The sequence below is a fragment of the Nesoenas mayeri genome (assembly GCF_963082525.1).
Source record: "Nesoenas mayeri genome assembly, chromosome: 7".
NCBI lineage: Eukaryota > Metazoa > Chordata > Aves > Columbiformes > Columbidae > Nesoenas > Nesoenas mayeri.
Window position 1 is genome coordinate 19,673,930 of NC_137551.1, and position 12,772 is coordinate 19,686,701.

General features: G+C 45.3%; 1 protein-coding gene across 4 annotated transcripts in view; it reads left to right on the forward strand.

Annotated features, from left to right (window-relative positions):
* Nucleotides 1-1,343: 1,343 nt before the first annotated feature.
* Nucleotides 1,344-12,772, forward strand: part of SEC31B (SEC31 homolog B, COPII coat complex component) — a 33,768-nt gene continuing 22,339 nt past the window's right edge. For 2 of the 4 annotated variants that reach the window (XM_080347945.1, XM_080347947.1), the window contains exons 1-8: nt 3,340-3,458; nt 5,970-6,058; nt 7,584-7,707; nt 8,492-8,687; nt 9,484-9,579; nt 10,655-10,795; nt 11,324-11,466; nt 11,718-11,817. In XM_080347945.1, coding sequence (XP_080204071.1) covers nt 5,980-6,058; nt 7,584-7,707; nt 8,492-8,687; nt 9,484-9,579; nt 10,655-10,795; nt 11,324-11,466; nt 11,718-11,817 — 879 coding nt within the window. In that variant the 5' untranslated portion in view covers nt 3,340-3,458; nt 5,970-5,979. Of the gene's footprint in view, nt 1,421-3,339; nt 3,459-5,969; nt 6,059-7,583; nt 7,708-8,491; nt 8,688-9,483; nt 9,580-10,654; nt 10,796-11,323; nt 11,467-11,717; nt 11,818-12,772 lie in introns of those variants that run through there. The other 2 variants (XM_080347946.1, XM_080347948.1) reach the window with 2 other exon arrangements.

Consider the following 12,772-nt stretch of genomic DNA (forward strand, 5'->3'; position numbering starts at 1 on the left):
ACACACTGTCATGACTCATAGCTTTGTGCTTTAAGAGAAGCAGATATATGAAGACAGTGATTCATGATTTTTCATTCTATAAAGGTTTTTAAGCCCAGATTCTAAAAGACAGCTTGATCTCTGTGTTTCTATAAGGGTGTATGTTCAAGGGAATTACATGATTGAATGCTGGGACATACAAATACTTGTGTGTAAATAAAACTAACTTCTTTGGAGGTGCTGAGCGATCACTATTCCTTCTGGCTTTTGGAAGCTGTCCTCTTCTACTTACAGAAATGCTTACATTTAAGTTATGGACAATGATGTTCTAACCCCAGAAGGCTTAAAGTATTTTTTTTGAGCTATGGAGACCTTGAAACTGAATTGTGTTACAAAGTGGTTGGCAGGAGAAAATGCTCCTTAGGGATGCTTGAGTAAGAATTAGCATTCCCCAGCAGCTGTGTGACAGTGCTACATACAATGTTGTGACAGTTGTAAGAACCTTCAAGTACAATGAAAACGATCAGGGCAGCAATAGGAACCTTATCTCGGTGTGTGTAAAATTACAGCGCAGCAGTTGCAGAGGCAGGTTGGGGCCCATCCAGCTGACTGGCACACGCCTCGCGGCTGCCCTGCCCAGGTGTCATATGCTGCCTCTTTGGGCAGCTTCACACCCTGTCTGGATCTAACCGGTAACTTGGTGATGTTTTTCTTCATGGGGAAGGCATCATGGGTTTGACTGAGAATATGGCTCAGAAACCCTTAAAAATGGGGTTTGTAGCATAGGCAATTTTTTTTCTCAAAATGAGAGGCAGGGAAGGGAGGGAGGTCTGGGCCTTTCTGTATTGGGTTGGTTTGTGTTGGTTGGTTTGTTTTTCTGGCAACTGTGATGTTTTTAGGAAAATATATTCCTAGGCCCTGTGCCTTTCCTTGCTGCCTGCCCTCCCAGGATGGCTTGAATTTGTACTGAGGCAAAGTTCTGAGGGGCGGCCCTTGTCCTACAGCCTGGATCACTTCAGAGCAGTGGATGGAGCAAATTCAAGTATCTCAAAAAGCAGAAAAGGTGTCAGAGAGCCTCTTGTCTTGGGAGCCCCGCGCGGGGTCCCGGTCGTGGTGCCGCGGTGGAGCCAGAGACACCCCGCACCTTGTCAGCAAGGCCTGTGAGTCCCCCGCACGCTTCCGGGACACACCTGAGGGGCACAGGCCCGGCCCCGCACGGCGACGGGCTCCCGTCCCTGTGCCTGCGGCGGCGGATCCCGCCCCGCTGAGGCGGCTGTGGCCGCAGCTGCGCAGGCGCGGTGGGGCGGGCAGCACGCGCTCCTTCCGGCGCCGCGGGGGCGGGGCCGCGGGCGGCATTTCGCGGGCGGGGGCTTTTCGGCTCCCGGCGGCCACCGTCGCGAGGGCTCAGCTGCGGGAGCCGCTCGGGACAGCCAGCGACCCGGTAAGGGCAGCGCCCGCCTTCCCCTCCCCGCCGCTCCGCCTGGTGCCAGCGGCTGCTGCTGCCCCGGCCCCCAGCCCCGCCACCGCGGACAGGGCCGGCCCAGCCCCGCCTGCCGCGCCCCCGTCCCGCCGGGCCCCTCGTCACCGTCCCCACCCGCCAGGGCTTTGCTGCCCTGCCCTGCCTGCCCCGGTGTCGCCGTGCCAGCTCTGTCTGCGGGTCCTGGGGCTCCGTCCGTGCCTCGGCAGCCCCGGAGCTCGCTTCCCCCCGTGCCGGGGGCAGGTTCCGCAGCGGCAGGCGGTAGCGCCTGGCGGGGCCGGGCTGTTTGACCTGTGCCGCGGAGAGGCCTCTGGCGTAGTCCAGAGCCTGTTTGGTGGCTCCCGGTGTCAGGAGCTGTCATGATTTTTTCCGGGACCTTCCCTCTTCTTCACCGTCTCTCAGTGTAACGCGGTTGTGCAGAGCCAGCTGGCGGACGCGAGTACGCACTCCCGCCGGTACAGGGCTGCGGCACTCGGCAATGGCTTTGGAAAGGGCTCAGAGCACAAGGAGTTTGTGTGCCGTGGGAGCTGTCACGGAGCGATGTGCTGAGCCCTACCCTGTAACAACCCCGCCTTGCAACCACCAGCGATTAGTTGAGATTAGTGCCTGTGCCTTCTGCCCTCGTTAATCGGGGTTTATAATAAGCACTCATGAGAACAGCCTGGCTGTGGGGTACCGGGGAGCTGCGAAAAAAGAGCGTCTGCTCAGCGCAAAGGGAAGGGACAGGACAAAAATTGTGGGGTGTGAAGATTGTAGGATGTTGTCTTAACCATTGTGTCATGGCTGAGGGGCCTTTTTGAATTTGTAGGGTGGCTGCTTGTCACCTGGGTGACCTTGGACAAGTCCTCTCTGTTCTGCCCAAGTTTCACTTTTAGCTAAGGGGGATCAGACTGTCAAGCCCAGTATGAGCAGGAACTTTTTGAAGAGGAATGATTGGGTGCCCGGTGGCAGGAGGAGGGCTGGGAAGGTCAGTAGGAGGAGATTTCTGATTGACGGTATTTGGGTGGTGCAAGAGAGAAGGCTTTGCTAGGGTGATGTCAGAGAGGATTATCATGATAGCTTTGAGGGTCGATTAGTTGATACAACACCCACGGTCTTTCACAATGTACTGTAAAGCCACAAATATTTCGAGTTAGCGTAGGTGATGAATTTTTGCCTCTGTCAGCATTGTCTGCGTGGTCCATCACGATTTGAGAACGCGTACTTTTACTCTTTGCTGTTCAGCTGTGTGCTCTCCATTTCCCAGTGGTGGGGAGCGCTCTGACCCGCTGGGTTTTGCTTTGCAGTGTTACCTTTTAAAGACTCTTTGCAGGAAATCACGGCGGGGGAGGCTGCGGGGATACGCTGCTTCTGTCCTGCGACTCCCCTTGGGGCCAAGGTTCGTTAATACGTTAGGTCTGTAATCGGATGTCTGTAGAAGGAGGAGTAGGCGCAATTGTCGTGATTAATTAATTAGAAGACCTGAGAAAAGCATGAGCTTTTTCAGAAGTCTGAAGTGCTTTTTTGGGAGATGGCAGCAGGTGGCAGGCTCTCCGTAAAAGTTCTGCCGTGGAAGCGCTCACTGCTTGTGTTTTTTTCTCAGGCAGCCACAAGAGGTAGCTAAAGAAGGGCTTTTTCCTGCTTTAAGGACCGTGAGTCTTGACGTGCACAGTGTATAAAAGCATCACTTCTCGAAGAATAAGACTCAAATCAGGCTTCTTTTGTTTGTTTGTTTGTTTTTTCTTTTTTCTTCCCTTCCAAACTCAGAGCCCTCTGATTTAAGGAGGAGATGCTGCTGCAATGGAGCTGAACTGACAGGGGATGCTGAAGAGATGGTGTGATACTGTCATCTTTTGCCTTTTTATGCATCTCCTGTGGGCCTTCTTGAGTCTGTTGGCCCTACTGCTGCTTGGCCTTGGGGACCAGGAACGCAGTGTACCTGTTCAGTACCTGTGATCCTGCACTTCTACAGCTGTTCTGTTGCAACTGAACCACTGGTGCCTTGTTTACTTTCCATGTCTAGGTGAGCTACCACAGCCAAGACACTTTATCTTCATGTTATGTCTTGACTGAAGTCTGTGGAAAGAGAACAGTAATATTAACCTTCTTGTGCAAAATACTCTGTTGATGAGAAAAACTAGGCAATTGGTCAATACTATCCTGCACATTTTTGTGGCGTGTCTCTGTGTGTTAAGTGCAAATTGTGCCAGCCGTGCAGTCAGTCCAGCATAGAGGGTGAGAAGTGGGAGCTTGTACCATTCACCTAGCTAAGTTTGTGATGGTTGCACTCTTCATTGTTTCCTTACCAGTTAATTTACTAGAGGGAAGAGATCTCATGGCCATTGTCTAATAATGTTTGCAGGGAAGTTGCTCTCTTGAGGCCTGTATGTACAGCCAGCTCAGCTCCTCCAGCTGATGCATTGTAGCTGGAGGAGGAGCAGGTGAGAAAGGGACTGGTGAGGAACACACCAGCTGTCCTGCTCCCCCGCATCAGTGGAGTCAGGCAGTGCCTGGTGCAGTAGGCTATTGCTAGCAGGTTCACCTTTTCATTCCCCCCTGCTGATAGAGGAGACCTGAACAGTGTTGCTGCACTAGTATGGGAGACAGATGAGTGGGCACTGGAGCATCTAGGCAGACAGAATGTGATGGAGCTCTAACGACTACCCTGCAAAGGGTGTGCTAGAATACACAAAAGGAAGCTTTAGAGGTCTGTTACCATGATGAGGAGGTGACCTTTCCACCTGTGTTCCTGGGCTACACAAGTAAATAGTTGCATTTGTTTTATTGTACAAGCATTCTGTTCAGATTCCTCTGGGCTTTAGCTAATTTGGGATAAGGTTAATGTGAGAATATCAGTGGGCAGTTTAAGCTTTGAGAGATACTGGTACAGATTTAATACTAAAAAGCATTAGATAAATTCTAATCAAACAGCATATTCTGATAGTGCATGGGGGAGAGAGAGGATGCCCGTATCTTCTGACTGTGGTGGAAAGGAAACCCTAAAAAGGGTGTGGAGCTATTAGCCAGGAGGTCCAAGCCCAATAAGTAACACTGATCAGATTTCCTCTTGTGTGGGTCTCAGGAGGCCATAGCTTTGTATCAGCCACAAGATGACAGAATGCTTTTTCGAATCTGGGTGGGTTTTTTGGGGGGTAGTTTGACCAAACAGTGAGCTGGCCAGAGCAAGATGCCTTTGTGAACCTGGTTATGAATACCCATCTGTACTCTGGCCTGAGTAAGGCCAAACTTGGAAGCACTGACACTTGTAGCCCTGCATGTGAAGAGAGGGCCAGGGAATGCAGACTATTGTTTAACCACCAGCCCAGCTAACACAAACAGTGTCAAGTCACCAGGAGAGGTTAATCACAGCGAGCTGGCAAGCAAGAGTGTTTTGCTGTGCTGCCTGCTGACAGTTTTACTTTCTTCAGCATGATATAATCTGAGTGTGTAGTTAGCAGCTCTGATCAGCTAGAGTGAAAAGACTGCACTGCAGCCAAGCTCGAAAGGTTTGGGAACTGCTCATGAGAGCAGTTATGACTCCACTAGCCTGTGAGTGATATGTCTGCACATCACTTACATTGCTGACATGCCTAGAAGGCCTGGGCACAGTCTGGGGTGGAGAGGTGCTGGATGCTTCCTCCTCAGCAAAAATGGGATCCAAGTGGAACAATATTTTGTATTTATATTCAGTTTTGCAGCCTCCTGGCTGCCTGCTGTTGATGTTTGATTTTCAGTTAACCTGCTACGTTATTGCCTAACTTACCTCTGTCCAGTGACACGGGGAAGTTGTGTTCTTGTGTTTTACCGGTGTCAATTGATCTATCTAGAGTAAATAAAAAGAATTGTTGTCAGAGCTGAGATTGAAACGCAGAAGATACTTCTGGATCACTTCTTCTCACCTTTTCCTACCATTTACAACCTTAAGGAGAAAGTCAAACGATATTTTTTTACTTTTGCATCTGAGAGGAGCGAGAACAAAGTACATTAGCTGAATTGGCACATGATAACATTGCACTTTGTTTTCTGTTGCCACGTTACTTTTCTGCTTGGAGTTTAGCCTGCCCTGAGATTTCTTCTGTTCCCTTTTTGCCTGTATTTGTACTGACATCAGGTTGTCCATGGAGAGAGCAATTAGTACTTTGCAAACACATTTGTTCGTATTAATTTCTGCAGCTGATTTAAAACAGCCTGGACTGAAGACTTGAGCACGTTGTTTAATTTACATCACCTTCCTTTTTCTGAAACTCTCCTACTCTCATGTAATTGGGATATACGAAAAAGAGAGTGCTATATATGGAAGAAAATATAGGATCAGACAGATGGAAATGTGTTTTATTTTCATTAATTCTAGAATACTCTAATTCACTCCAGTAAAACAGTATTCACTGCTTCAGGAAGTAGCAAGTAGCTTCTCTCTATTGAGAGAAATTTGTTCTTGTGATACCTTGGTAAGGGGCATATTTTGTCACTGGTGCAATTATTTTCATGTTGACTTTATCTGGCTATTTTAACCACTGTGTGAAATTTCTTCTAGAGCCTAGAAAATGAAGTTAAAGGAAATTGAGCGAACAGCCGTCCAGGCATGGAGTCCAGCAAGGAACCACCCCATTTATTTAGCAACAGGTAAAGTTCTTCACAATTTGTTAGTATTAAAGTATAAGTCACAGGGAGATTTTATGTAGAGTTGTATTGATTGTAACTTTCAACAATTCCCATCTTAATAATCTCTGGAAAACTTACAAGCAATATACCGAAAACATTGGAGTCTTTACTTTTTTTAAAGTTTAATTTTGTGCTCAACCTCAACACCTTAAAGGATAGTGATTTTTCAAAGAGTGAATACACAGCTTTTTTATTACATCTCACTTCTAACTAAGTCTGTATGAACTCCAGCACTTGCTTGCTATGAAAAATAAAACAAAATAAGGCTACGTACTTGACAAGTTCATTCTAATTATGTTCATTTAAGTTCACTTTTATTTTTGTTGATCTTCAGACATTATCACGTGGCTTCGTAATCAAATAACAGAAACCTCTTCTCCCTAAAGTTGCCTGTTTTGGTTAACATTTGACTTCTGTTACTTCTGCAAAACCTTTAAGTTGCATTTTGTTGATATTATTCATTATTCGCTATTGTTATAGTAATCTTACTTCCTGAGACACAGTCAGCCTGTTCACTTTGTTGGCAATAGGTGAGTTTAGTGTCTGTGTGGAACTGACAGCCTGGGTTGTCTGTCCAACCTGAGAACTCAGCTCTGTCTCCTGCCTGGGTTTGCAGCGCTGCCATATTGCTTTGATTGGGTGGTTGTCAAAAGAAAGTGACAAAAGTTCAGCTGTTGCTTTAAAAGCAACATTACTATTTTTGGGGTAGACAGTCTATTTTGTTTTTCTCTAATAAGGCCAGAGTTTTGGTTGGACCAAAGATTTTGGCTTCAGTCTGCTTTCGATCAGAAACTGCATAGTTTCATAATTTGTACTGCCTTTTAATGATCTCCTGGGCACTTTCCATGCCATAGGCAGTTACAAAGCATCCCACTGGTAACTGGGTGACCACTTGCCTGTCAGTGTCCCATTAGGCAATGTTAAATATATTTTTAGCTTTTATTCTGTAATCGAGGGCAAAGGAAGGAAGCCACCGCTGTGTGACTGCCAGCTGTCTCTGGGTCATTGGGGGGTGTTTAGCTGGCTAAGGTTGAAGAACTTCAGCTGTAGGCTAAGTTTAGAACGTCTGATCAAGATATCTGATCACGGTTGAGGAACAGTATGCAAAAGGGTTTGGATCATAATGGTAGCTGGGTTTCATGGTGCAACTGCACTTTTAATTTAGATAAGGACTCAATATCAGAAGTTCTGGCTGCTTGGAAGAGGGTATAAGAATTATATCTAAAGAGAGAAAGTTATTTGTGTAACAGTGACCCTGGTGCCCAGAATTTCTTTCAGTTCTAATTTCTTTCAAAGTCTTTGTCATAATTGTTGGTTCCTTTTTCTGAGGTGTTCACACATGTCCTTTCCTTGATCAGGCACACCACCAGCGTTGTGTTGAAGTGTTGCATTGTGTATGAAGAGCAGGTTTCTAGTCCCTTGCTTTTTTTGTATCTTGTGCTCTTGAAAGAAGTGCCCACTTGTGTTGCCCTTATACTTTTGCTAGGAACATCTGCCCAGCAGCTGGATGCATCCTTCAGTACAAATGCCACCTTGGAAATATTTGAGGTTGACTTCAGGGATCCCTCTCTGGACATGAAGCAGAAAGGAACACTGTCTGCCTCAAACAGGTACTAGAGTCTCATACTGATGTATCAATTGGTGGAACTGAAGAAGGCTTTTCTGGTACAAGAAAGGAGAGGAAGATATAATGTTTTGAGGGTATAAAGTGTGATCTTTTGGATCAGTTGACCTCTGTCTTCAAGAATTGAACATTTTCACTGACACAAATCATGTTGGGTGTGAAAGTACAGAAGTTGGACCATTGGAGAAATCGGAAAGGACTTATATGGTGGTCACTCATTAGAGTTATTCCATATCATGTGAATTAGCTGAAGCTAATGATTTGCAGTAAAGACACTAGAGGCAGTGAAACTTATCTTCCAGATTCTTGATACAAGTTGATTTATTAGGATCATCAGTGTGGGTGACATTTGCATCCACTGTTAAATGCAGCCGTGATTTGTAAGTAGCAGGTTTTAAAGGGGATAAACATATTTTTCAGATAACAGCTCTGGAAAGGAAGGCACATAGTCCTCTAATCTAATTTTCTTTATAGTGTAGGTTAAAGGATTTCACCCACCAAATTCCATATAAGGTCCTAAACATTTTAAGAAAAAAAAAAAAAAGAGAGAGAGACAAGTTTTTCCTTTGCAAATTCCCTTTAAAAGTCTTTGGAAGGAAACTCTTTCTTTTTGCATGCAGAAGCCACAGTCCTCTTAAAAAGGGAAATGGTGCAGACGGATGGTTATGTTTGATAGATCAGAACGTGGATGTGGTTTTCAGTAATGCAGAGAGTGTCTTGACTTCCACCAAATATTGGGGCCTACACCAGCTTTATTTCTTCTTTTTTAGGTTTCATAAGCTGATCTGGGGTAACTTTGGAAATGGCTCTCCAGAGTCCTCTGGAGTGATCATTGGTGGAGGGGATAATGGTGTCCTGACAATGTACAGCGTGCACCGGATCTTGGCTTCAAAGAGTGAGCCCGTAATTGGGCAGACAGAGAAGCATTCAGGTCCTGTGCGAGCTCTTGACTTGAACCCTTTCCAGGTATGTAACATTAAGATTCTTCTAACCAAAGGAAAGTTAACCTCCATGTTAAAAAATTTGTTTTTCCCTTGCGTATAGAGATTTATAAACCGAAGGAACCGTTTTTAACTTGGAAGAGGCACGGTAGTTGTGACACAAGGCTGGTTTGGGTCTTGGATTTGGGATCTGTTCACAGCTTTGCCACTGAATTCCCCTGTGATCTTGATCAAGTCTCTTACTTCTCTGTAAAAACATGTCTTCTAATGCTGTTACATGTTCGAGCATTACTTGTCTGAAATCAGAACTACTTTTTTTCGTTTGGCATTTGATGTCTAATTCAGTGAGGCTCTAATCACTCTTGAATTGAATGCAGCATAAGCAAGAGATGAACAGAACACAAATTCTCACGGCCGCACAAAGGCAAACCGAAAGTTGCCTGCAGACCCTTGTGGAAAGCCTGCATTTTCTCTGAAGAAATGTCTTTCATGCTGAGATGCAGGACAAAGCCTCAGCTGGCCAGAGACAGTGGCGTCCGTGCCTGTGGCAGAGTTTCATGATAAGTAACAGCAGCCACCTGTGCATGTAGCTCCCCAGACAAATTTTAAGCCGGTCTGTACTATGGCACAGCTCAAGGCACAGAGGCTAGGGATGTGCTTGGTTTACAATCCAATTATCTTTCTGCTTACCAGTGGCTGTGAAATGTGGCTCCCATCTGACTTTGGAAGATTTTGGGTATTTTGCTTACATGTATTTCTAAGAATTCTGTCTTCTTTCCCTGTGAGCAGGAAACTCAGCTGAGCTTTTCTTTTTTCTACAGAGTAACCTCTTGGCTTCTGGAGCCAATGATTCTGAAATTTTCATCTGGGACTTGAATAACTTCAGTGTGCCTATGACTCCAGGGGCTAAATCACAGGTAAATGAGTTTTCCTCTGGGCAGTACTTCTGCAGTTTTATATCTCAGTAGACAAAGCAAAAAGATGTGAGCGTGTGGAATCCTGCTGGTCTAGCCTGTCTGTGAAGGGGGAATGACCTTGATGTCTGTCAGGAGAAAGATGAATCAGAAGTGACTGATCAGCTTCGTTCTGGGGAGGTGGAAAATGTTGTAAAGGGAGCGAGGAGGTAGGCCAGCAAGCTCTGGAAGGATGTGCTTTGCATGCATGGGTAAGCTCTTTGTGGATTTGAATCAAGTAACTGACCAGTTTATCTTGTGATCCAGCTGGGGCATGTGTGATGGATTAAGAATGCTTATGGGACTTTCTCTGAGGAAAGAATTTATTTCAGGCTTCAGCTGAAGCTTTTCATATCTTATGAAAGTAATATCCCTCGCAGAGCCAGTGAGCCATTTAATGTATCTTGGCTATTACTCCCAGATAATGTTTCCTGAATTTGAAAAGGAAGAAGCTTCTGATGCTCATTATGTTATTCAGGGCAATCAACTCCTGAAACTGGCAAAATCATAGTAAGCTTGCCTAAAAGCAGGCACAGTTTTTCCTCCAATAAGCCTCCCATTTGTTTTGTTGCCTGTCTCCTGCATTGCAGTAGATACAGTAACAGCAATTAGCCTTGAATGCTTCATCATTTTCCATCTCGCTGCACTCCTGGAATGTTGCACAAGGTCATCTTTCCATTTAAGTTCATCACAGGAGCTGAAGCATCTATATTCTTGCAGTTACAGTTCTCTGTGGACCATTTTGTAACACATTTGGCCAATGAAGATTCCAGTACCTACCCCCAAAATGCAAAGGTGCTTTTCCAGGTGACATTTGGCCATCAAATTTGACTGTCCACTGTACTCTCCTACTAAAGGACTTCCCATGCTCCCTAGTCTTTCTGGTCAGTGCTGCTGATGTTTCCAGTTAGTTGATCAGTGATAGAAGAGAGGAATCTATGTATCATCAAATCCCTTAGTTAAGCCAGTGACAGAACCCTGTGATTATTGTTGTCTCAACATGGGGGTAATGGATGTGTGGCCTTTCCTGTCTTGGCAGCCTCATGAAGATATCAGTGTGGTGTCCTGGAACCGACAGGTGCAGCACATCCTGTCCTCTGCCCACCCCAGCGGCAAGGCTGTGGTTTGGGACCTCAGGAAGAATGAGCCTATCATCAAAGTCAGTGACCACAGCAACAGAGTGAGTGGAGGAACAACTGTGATTCTGACTAGCTTGCAACACGCCATGTGTGACTGCAAAACAGTGGCACACGCTCTTGGGATCAAGTGGTTTTATTGTGAGAGCTGTTGGGGCTGGTTCTCTTGGAGCTGTAACATCAAAACAACTCTTTTTTTGCCTAATGTAATGAAGAAACAAGAGCCCCAGCTGTTTCTAAAATTAGGGCACCCTTGCATTCATTTCTGTGTTCGCAGCTCATTTGTGAGAAGTCTCCTGCTTTTGAATCCGAGCTGTCTTCCCAGACAAAATCAACTGTCAGCTTTGTTTCTGTCAACTTTGAACTAGTCTTTCAACCTCTGTATGATTAGTGGGTTTTTTTGCTGGGGAGGGAAGGTAGAAGTACTTGCTTCCCATAGCAAGACGTTGCTAGACTTGCTTTATGTCAAGCGTTTTAGGTCAGTTAAGTGCAAAATAACATGGCTCTGGGCCGTTTGTGCTATTGCCACCTTACCTTGCTGAATTTTCAGCCTGTGCTATTTTTGTCCCTAGATGCATTGCTCAGGAATGGCCTGGCATCCAGAAGTTGCAACCCAGCTAGTCCTTTCCTCTGAGGATGACCGCTTGCCAGTGATCCAAATATGGGATTTACGTTTTGCTACTTCTCCTTTGAGCCAGCTGGAAGGGCACACGAGGTAGGGCCTGCTTGTTTTGTTGCCTTTTCAATGATCTCCATCTTTAAAAGGCAGACATCTGGGAGACTGGACTTAGGAGAACCATGATTTTTTGCTAGACCTGCTTTGTTTTACAGTTGAGTCTGGTTGAGGATATAAATGAGCACTAGCACTTCTGAGCGTAAGTGCTGGTGCATGGTGCTTGCCTGGTGACAGGGTGGTAGAGTGGGCTGGGTATGATATATGACTGGCTTCTTTCTGATCTATTTCAGGGGAGTTCTCTCTGTCTCTTGGTGCCAGGCTGACCCTGAACTGCTGTTGAGCAGTGCCAAAGACAACCGGATCTTGTGCTGGAACCCAAGTATGGGGGAGGTACATAACCACAACCATAAGTACACATAATCTGCTTGATAGAGAGTTGTGTGCTATGTGTGTGTCCCCCTGTACCCCTGTGGAGGGCCAATGTAGTTTTCTCCAATATATTTTCTGCACTTTTCCTCTCTGGAGTGAATGAGAATGTTGTCCATATCCTGACTGAAAACAACAGAGACAGGCAGAGATTTTCTGTGATGTATCTGTGCTCAGAGGTCATGGAGAAAAGAAAGCTTTAACTAAAACTTAGTTTCAGCTAATTATGATTACTCTTGCTGTGTTCACACATGTAGTCTTCTCTCTGTCCATTTGTTTCTTCTTCTTTCTCCTAGGGAAATAAGTTTTGGGGGGAGAAACTTGAACAGGATGAACATCATTTGTTAGGGTCATTGACAGGGGAACAATGTAATTAAGTATGGGTGTACACTTTATTTATATTATAGTGGTGTTACATGTATGTGCTTATCTAGTCATGTATCTCAAAATTACCATATTTGAAATATTTAGGAGCACCTGAATTAAAATAGGACTGTGAATTCTGAACTTTGAACAAAGTTTATGCAGTTGATCTTGATAATAGACTGGGGAAAGCAGCTCTAACGATACTGAATAAAGTCCATCTGGGAGCTCCAGGCTGGATTCATCTCATGGGACCATTTCACTTAGCTGACCACCTTTGCCTTGAAGGCATGGAAAAAATGAATCAATTTTCATAAAATGCATGAAATGCTGCTGTTGTGGTTTCATGGGATTTGATGCTCACTCGGTACAGAGTCTAGTGGTTAGAAGAGAGTCAGATTCCGAAATGTTCCTGATGTTTAATTTTTACAGAAGTCTTTTCACTGTGTTTTAGTGGAAAATTTTTGAAAAAGCAATTTTAGTGCAGCTGGCTCATCTTTTTGCATGCTGCTGTAGATTTGCAAAGTCCTAGTTCAAGTTATGCATTTCTGCACAA